Source organism: Colobus angolensis, unplaced genomic scaffold, assembly GCF_000951035.1.
Source record: "Colobus angolensis palliatus isolate OR3802 unplaced genomic scaffold, Cang.pa_1.0 Scaffold282, whole genome shotgun sequence".
Classification (NCBI taxonomy): Eukaryota; Metazoa; Chordata; class Mammalia; order Primates; family Cercopithecidae; genus Colobus; species Colobus angolensis.
The window spans coordinates 483,320-492,202 of record NW_012116066.1 but is presented as its reverse complement, the minus strand read 5'-3'; the positions used below and the strand labels follow the sequence as shown (position 1 = coordinate 492,202).

Sequence of the window (8,883 nt, the reverse complement as noted above, 5' to 3'; positions counted from 1 at the left end):
GAGTAAAACTCCATCTCAAAAAAAAAAAAAAAAAAAAAAAGGGCTCCTTATGAAGATTGGCTGCTTGATAGAATAACATTTTACTACAGAGAAACAGAAACAGGAGCTCAAGTGAAGTGTTTGTTATCACGGTTACCTGTTCTCCCCTTCCTACCTTCAGAGCCTTCCCCAGCCTAGGACCAAAAAAGAGATTTCTGGTAGCATTTGGGAAGAAAGTTCTGAAAATGAGTAACTATCACACCTTTACATGAATCGGTTCTAAACCAGAAGGAGGGTAACATTTTCCATTTTCAGCAGAACAGGTTGCACACCCATCACGTATCATTCCACGCAAAACAGAAGTCAAGGCACGGTGGCCTCCCCGACAGATTGCTGGAAGGTAGTTCAGTTGTAACCTGCACTTTCTATTGACAACTGTTGCTGCTAAAGCTAGCACGAGTATTTAAATACCAAGAGTAATTTTATCTTCATTGACTCTTATCTGAACATCAGAAAGCACAGTCTAAAACACAATATGGCTGGGCAGGGTGGCTCACACCTGTAATCCCAACGCTTTGGGAGGCTGGGGTGGGCAGATCACCTGAGGTCAGGAGTTCAAGACCAGCTTGGCCAACATGGTGAAACCCCGTCTCTACTAAAAATACAAAAATTAGCCGGGCATAGTGGCAGGTGCCTGTAATCCCAGCTACTTAGGAGGCTGAGGCAGGAGAATCGCTTGAACCCAGGAGGCGGAGGTTGCAGTGAGCTGAGATGGCACCACTGCACTCCAGTCTGGACGACAAGAGCGAGACTCTGTCTCAAAAATAATAAAAATAAAATAAAATAAAATAAAATAAACACAATACATTCTACATATCACTTCCATTCAAATTGGGGAGTCCCATTTCCAAAATATGAGATAAAAACAAAAGCTGGGCGCATGTGGCTCACACCTGTAATCCCGACACTTTGGGAGGCCAAGGTAGGTGGATCACCTGAGGTCGGGAATTCGAGACCAGCCTGACCAACATAGACAAATCCTGTCTCTACTAAAAATACAAAAATTAGCCAGGTGTGATGGCACATGCCTGTAATCCCAGCTACTTGGGAGGCTGAGACAGGAGAATCGCTTGAACCCGGGAGGCAGAGGTTGCAGTGAGCCGAGATCACGCCATTGCACTCCAGCCTGGGCAGCAAGAGTAAAACTCCATCTCAAAAAAAAAAAAAAAACTATGAAAATGAGATGAGTCTATACATCTTTTTTTTTTTTTTTGAGACGGAGTCTTGCTCTGCCGCCCAGGCTGGAGTGCAGTGGCCGGATCTCAGCTCACTGCAAGCTCCGCCTCCCGGGTTCACGCCATTCTCCTGTCTCAGCCTCCCGAGTAGCTGGGACTACAGGCGCCCGCCACCTCGCCCGGCTAGTTTTTTGTACTTTTTAGTAGAGACGGGGTTTCACCGTATTAGCCAGGATGGTCTCGATCTCCTGACCTCGTGATCCGCCCGTCTCGGCCTCCCAAAGTGCTGGGATTACAGGCTTGAGCCGAGTCTATACATCTTAAACTACTAATCCCATGCCTGTTACCAAAAGTGGCCCTACAACCAGGCAACTTACCTTGAATTCCAGTCAATATTCTCCAGACCTTCAGTTAGAGCCTGATTCCAAGTACAGTGTACAACTGCGAATGGCATATATGTCTTACGGTGTGATGCACTTAGGGCTCACTCATTCATGCTCACTTTTCTCAGGTTTCTTCCAGCATTAGTAATTACTCTACCTACTTACTATATCCTATTCATTACATCTGCCACAAAATTCAACTTCACCCATAGGCCATAAAAATAAGTCTTTGCACAGGTTGCTGATACAGTTCTCTGTCCTTTGCTATGAAGTCATAATACTGAAGAAGCCCAGCCAGCTTGAACAATAATGAAAAAGACCATATAGTACCTAACAAACACTTCACTATTCAAAGAACAATGTAAATATGAATCTGGAGTGTTTAGTATGACCACGAGGCTTCTACAATTATTCAGAGTAGCTATCCAAAGATAAAGAAGTGGTGCCACATATTTAAAGTAAGCCAAGGCAGTAAAGCTTTTATTTTTTAGTTTCTCCAGAGTCTATTTTTTAATAGTGTGTTTTAAAGTAACACGTTTAACACCAGGAATTTTAGAAAATCCACCAAGAAAAGCACCTACATTCCCAACCACTGTCTGGGAGCGGTGGCTCACACCTGTAATCTTAATACTCTGTGAGACCAAGGCAAGAGGATCACTTAAGCCCAGGAGTTCGAGATCAGCCTGGGCAACATGGCAAGACCCTGTCTCTACAAAAGAAAAAAAAAAAAGCTGGACATGGTGGCGTATACCTGTAATCCCAACTACTCAAATCACTTGAGCCTAGGAAGTTGAGGCAGGCTACAGTGAGCTGTGATCACACCACTGCACTCCAGCCTGGGTGACAGAGTGAGAACCTATCTCAAAAATAGTAATAATAACTCCAACTACTGATAACTTCATCAACATGTTGGGTTTTTTTTTTAATTAATTATTATTATTTTTTTTTGAGACTTAGTCTCACTCTATTGCCCAGGCAATGGCGCGATCTCGGCTCACTGCAGCCTCCGCCTCCTCGGTTCAAGTGATTCTCCTGTCTCAGCCTCCCAAGTAGCTGGGATTACAGGAGCGCACCATCACACCCAGCTAATTTTTGTATTTTTAGTAGAGACTGGGTTTCACCATGTTGGCCATGCTGGTCTCGAACTCCTGACCTTGTGATCTGCCTGCCTCAGCCTCCCAATTTGGTGCTGAGATTACAGGTGTGAGCCACCGCGTCCCGGCCATGTTGGGGTTTATTTTTTAATGTTTTTTTCTGTGTTTTGCATAACTCCCCATCACTATCAGGTCATCTATGTTGATTTGAAATCTAGTGGGGTTTTTTGTTAATTTACTGTACCATAAGACTTTTCTCCACATCATTACCACATGAGTTTTAATGGCTATACAGTATTTGTATTATTGAATAAAATGTAAGATATCATTAAGGCAAGTCTAATATAGTAATTTTTTAAGATGCACACGTACTATATTTTTAAGTCTGCTAAGTTACCCTTTAGATTATAAATGCTTAAAAAAGAAAACCAGGCCGGGCATGGTGGCTCACGCCTGTAATCCCAGCACTTTGGGAGGCCGAGGCAGGTAGATCACTTGAGGCTAGGAGTTCAAGACCAGCCTGGACAACATGGTGAAACCCTGTCTCTATTAAAAATACAAAAATTAGCCAGTCGTGGTGGCGTGCGCCTGTAGACCCAGCTACACAGGAGGCTGAGGCAGGAGAATCGCTTGAACCCGGGAGGCGGAGGTTGCAGTGAGCTGATATCGCAGGCTGCACTCCAGCCTGGGTGACAGAGCAAGACTGTCTCAAAAGAAAAAGAAAGAATCCCAAAATTCTGAGGTCTATGGTTCTCAAAAGTAGCTGATATTATACCAAGCTTTTGGAAACCAGGATGTGACTCAACTATCCCACCATATCTAGCACATAAAAAGATGATTTCTAATGAACAAAAACATCTGTAAGTTTTACATCTCTGGACACAAAACAGGTGCATATATGTGCATACCTATGAATAACATAAACCACTATAATATACAATAGCATCTGAAATTTAATAAATATTCAGCAATAGATGCTTACGAACTTTTTTTTTTTTTTTTTGAGACGGACTCTCGATCTGGCGCCCAAGCTGAAGTGCAGTGATGCTATCTTGGTTCATTGCAACCCCTGCCTCCCAGGTTCAAGTGATTCTCCCAACTCAGCCTCCCGAGTAGCTGGGACTACAAGCACCCATCATCACGCCCGATAGAGACGGAGTTTTATCACATTGGCCAGGCTGGTCTCAAACTCCTGACCTCACATGATCTGCCCGCCTCAGGCTCCCAAAGTGCTGGGATTACAGGCATGGGCCACCAGGCACAGCCTTTTTATAAAACTTTTAAAAAATATATTAAACTGTTACTACTAAGTTCAAAGAAAAGAGCTGAGATTTGAAAATTGAGCAAAGATTAAGGTTTCCAAGTATAAAATTGTTTATTCAAAACTATTCATAAGGAAAACTAATTAGAAAAAAAAAACCTATTCATAAGACTTGGGCTGGAGCCTGGCGGAATGGCTCATGCCTGTAATCCCAGCGCTTTGGAAGACCCAGGTGGGCGGATCACCTGAGGTCAGGACCAGCCTGGCCAACGTGGTGAAACCCCGTCTCTACTGAAAATACAAACAAAATTAGCTGGGTGTGGTGGTGCACGCCTGTAATCCCAGCTACTTGGAAGGTGGAGGCAGGAGAATGGCTTGAACTCGGGAGGCGGAGGCTGCACTGAGCTGAGATCACGCCATTACACTTCAGCCTGGGTGACAGAGCAAGGCTCTCTCAAAAAAAAAACAAAAAAAAACAAAAAAACAAAAAAAAAGAAAACGCTGGCCACAGTGGCTCATGCCTGTAATCCCAGCACTTTGGGAGGCCGAGGTGGGCGATCACCTGAGGTCGGGAGTTCCAGACCAGCCTGACCAACATGGAGAAACCCTGTCTCCACTAAAAATACAAAATTAGTCAGGCGTGGTGGTGCACGCCTGTAATCCCAGCTACTAGGGAGGCTGAGGCAGGAGAATTGCTTGAACTCAGGAGGCGGAGGTTGTGGTGAGCTGAGATTGCGCCATTGCACTCCAGCCTGGGAAACAAGAGCGAAATACTATCACAAAAAAAAAAAGAAAGAAAGAAAAGAGAAGAGAAAAGAAAAAGAAAAAAAGACTCGGGCCAGGCACTGTGGCTCACTCCTGTAATCCCAGCACTTTGGGAGGCCAAGGCGGGTGGATCACTTGAACTCAGGAGTTCAAGATCAGCCTGAGCCACACAGGGAAACTCCATCTCTATTAAAACAACAACAATTAATAAGACTCCTGACGTCATAAGTGAATAACATATACCCAGATTACTGATAATCTTTCAAAAGCTCCCACACCCATTTCATTAGTGATTGCTGCACTCTCCCTACTATGTGCACAGTTTTGCAACATGAGCCCAGCCAGCATCTACCTTCCAAACACAGTCTTGTATCAACCAGGAAGAGACAAATAAGGCAGCAAAGCTGGTTTCATTTTAAGGTATATTTTATCTATTAATTATTGTCTCATCAAAGGTAAATAGTAGGCCAGGATTCTCCTTCTAATCTTATTGATCAACGACTGGAAAACTAAATGCCCCAGTTAATCAAACTGCTTTATTAAATATAAAGACACTAGCTACAATTTTAAGTAAAAATCACACAGTTGTTTAGGCATTCGTATGTACGATTATTTAAGTGCTGCAGATGTAGTTGGTCAGAAAACTGAACTAATTTTTCACTAGCCACAAATCTTAGAAATTGCTTGCAGAAAAAATTCTTGGTTAAGTTGTTTACTTGAACAAAACAGACAAAACCGAAGTGAACCAATTCTAGCCATTTGAGCTTTCTGGTTGCCTGGACAATGAGGGAGAAATGATTAAAAAACAGAATAGAAACATTTTTATTTTACCCTACAAAGCAGTGGCTCTGAGAGTGCTGTTCTCTGGATCAGCAACATCAGCATCACCTGGGAACTTGTCAAAAATACAAATTGTGAGGCCCCACCTCAGACCTACCGAGTCAGACACCCTGGGGCTGGGACCCAGCAATCTGTTTCAACAAGCCTAACAGGTGATTTTGATGTGTACTTAAGTTTGAAAACCCCAGTTCCGAGTCAAGAAGATACTCAAATTTGCTCTGTGGAAATTGCCACCATCACCAAAAGGAATGAAATATGTTCTGTTTCCCTGCACATTTGAGTTCCTCCGGGTTTGGTCTTATGATGAAGGAATTTTCAAAGATTTATTTGACCTAGAAGTTTATTTCACCCCCAAGTAAAATGGAACACAAAACATTTTGCCAGAGGGAAAAAAGAGCAAGGAAATTCCTCTTTGCTATTGGTTCACAGCCTGTTCCAAAAGTCAAGTGATAAACCTTAAGCAACAAATCAACAATTTAAGGCCAGGTGCAGTGACTCACTCCTGTAATCCCAGCACTTTGGGAAGCCAAGGCAGGCGGATCACTTGAGTCCAGGAGTTCGAGACCAGCCTGGCCAAAATGGCAAAACCCCGTCTCTACCGAAATTACAAAAATGAGCCAGGTGTAGTGGTGCATGCCCGCAAATCCCAGCTACTCAGGAGACTGAGACACGAGAATAGATTGAACATAGGAGGTGGGGGTTGCAGTGAGCCGAGATCATGCCACTGCACTCCTGCCTGGGCGACAGAGCAAGACTCTGTCTCAAAAAAAAAAAGAATTAACAATTTAAGTTTAGAAAGAGCTATTTCACCATGTATTCTGCAGTTCACCTGAGAGAAGAGTATTCTGTCACAGAAAACAAGAACTCTGCCAACATCTACATTACATCAACAAGTATTGGAACACAAGTTTTACCCACCTGAAGATGAGAGGTAACATAAAGCCCATCTAAAGTGGAAGACTGCACTTGGTCCCTAGCTTCCAAGATTCTTCATTGGCCCTTCCCTTTCTCCTATATGGAAGCTATCAGATACAATGCAAACATTACTTTTCAGTTAAGCTATTTGATAATGTAATGGCAATTCTTGTATTAACTAAACTTACTTAGCTACAATGTAACATGGTGACTATAGCATACATAGTATCCACAGATGCACCTGTGTGCACACACAACAGCCTGCAATGGTTGAGCCTTTAACACCAACTACCATTGGCCTACTTTGTGTTTTTAATGCCCTGCTTATGTACAAAGGTATTGTTCTTGGAATTAAATCCTGAGATATAGTGATGTGGCTTATGTCAGTTACTTGCTTTCACTCATGATCCATCCTTCTCAAATATGGCAGCTGTGGCTCAGTGGAAAGAGCATCAGTCTGGGCATCAGAAGACCTGGGTCCTAGACCCAGCTGTAAGACCTTGGACACGTCACTTAACTTCTTGGCCTCCACTGATTTAGCAGTAAAAATGAGACGCCACCTGATCCCCAAGGTTGTAGGAAATGAAATAATATTTAAAATGTGTTATACATCACAAAGCTGTATACATCCATTCACTCCACACACATTTATTAAGCAGCTATTATTTAGCAGGCAATCTTCTAGGCACTGAGGATAAAGGTGTAAACAAGAAAGCAAAATCCCTATCCCTAAGGAAGCTTCCATTCTAGTGGGAAGATTTATTAACACAAAGGACGGTTACCCTCATTCAAGTTTTTGTTTTTATTTTATTTTAAGGATTCAGATTCCCAACAGCCTTCTGTGATATGATGGAGACTTATGATTATAGGATAAAGGTAACTTCTGAACTCAAGAACAACATTGTTAGGCAAAGGTCAAGTAGATTTATCTGACTTGTTTAATAACTAAGGGTTCCTCAGTTGTAACCAGTTCCTCCTAATCATTATCTCTGGAGGTAGAAATTATTCTAACCTACAGAAGACAAAAAAATAAATGTATGTGATGAGAGCAAAGTATATCACACTGAATGCCATGTTCAATAATTAAGGGCAGGAGTAGACAATCCTATTTTTCTGCATCTGTAACAGTCACTCCTGGAACTGAACTGGCCAAAATTGACATGATCATATTCCAGAATTTCTCACCCTTCCTGATAAAAACAAAACAAAACAACTATGATTGTAGGAATGTTGAAAGAAGTCGTCTCCCAGTCTATCAAAGGAATGACTAGTATAGGGCCGATTTAGGGGTTCTGAAGGACAGAGGTCCAAGCAGCCTGCTCAAAAAAAAAAAAAAGAAGTGCGTTGGAACCATACTGCAGTCTCCATTGAATGCAAAGAGCTTTCAAAGAGGCCTGTTCAAAACGTCACCAGGTTCTAGGAAAGGGGGGAAAAACAAACACACACACACCCCCACCCCCACCACACACACACACCCCTAAAACCTCACTCAGAGCCAAATGTTAATCCTTCTGATCCCATTTAGGGTAAAAAGAGGGCAATCCATTTTTACAGTAGATATATCCATTTCTTTGTTTGAGTCCAGACACATTATGCGCAAATCTACAAGCAAGGCTGTCGCTGCTGCGGCTCAGAGAGCTGATACGTACCGCCTCCCCAGGAGAAGACAGTAAGACCCTGCTAGGGGGCTGCAAGTAGAGGGGGGTGTTTTATTTAAGGGGAATGGAAAAAGAGAGTGGTCAGGAGGAAACTAGAACAGTGGGGTCCCCTCGCCCTTCCCCCACAACCCCAACTGTCGAATATATTCTCTGCGGATACTGCATGCTTGGAAGGCCCTACGCAGGTCCAAGATGCTGCTATCCATCATTTCCCACGTCCTCTAATACCGCCACCAACTACAACGACCAGCTCTCAATAATCCTCTTCTAGGCGCTGCTTCAGAATCTCCATCCCTGGTCCTGGAGAGGCCACTTCCGCGATCTCTGCGCCCTACTAGCTGTTGTCATGCCCAGCCACCACAGTCGGCCACCCCACCCCTAGGGCAAGAGTGATCCCTCTAGTGCCCTCCAGCACCTCCAAATATCCAGCCTCCAAGCTATCCTACGCATCCCGCCCCCGTCCCTATCCCAACCACCATCATCGATCCCACCGCCGCAGTCCCTAACCCGATCCCCCATCACCGATCTCTCACCCCCGTCCCTAACCCGACACCCACACCTTACTCACCTGCAGCCCAGGAAGACGTGGTTGGTCCAGGCGGCGGAGAGGGCGAGGAGCTGGTCGAGGGCAGCCCCGGGATAGCTGTGCAGGTGCCGACAGATGAAGCTGCGCCGCAGAGCCCACTGCCAGTCACTTTCGTGGCTATAGCGCCACTGCTCCAGCACTGGCTCGGGCGGGGGCGGCGGGAGGGG

At 44.2% G+C, this 8,883-nt stretch overlaps 1 protein-coding gene across 2 annotated transcripts in view; it reads right to left on the bottom strand.

Annotated features, from left to right (window-relative positions):
* NKRF (NFKB repressing factor) overlaps positions 1 to 8,851 on the bottom strand; it is an 18,536-nt gene extending 9,685 nt beyond the window's left edge. Inside the window, exons 1-2 of one of the 2 annotated variants that reach the window (XM_011948676.1) lie at positions 8,699 to 8,851; positions 6,476 to 6,579 (exon numbers count right to left, since the gene is read on the bottom strand). In XM_011948676.1, coding sequence (XP_011804066.1) covers positions 6,476 to 6,504 — 29 coding nt within the window. In that variant the 5' untranslated portion in view covers positions 6,505 to 6,579; positions 8,699 to 8,851. The remainder of the gene's footprint in view (positions 1 to 6,475; positions 6,580 to 8,698) is intronic. The other variant, XM_011948677.1, reaches the window with a different exon arrangement.
* Positions 8,852 to 8,883: the final 32 nt, after the last annotated feature.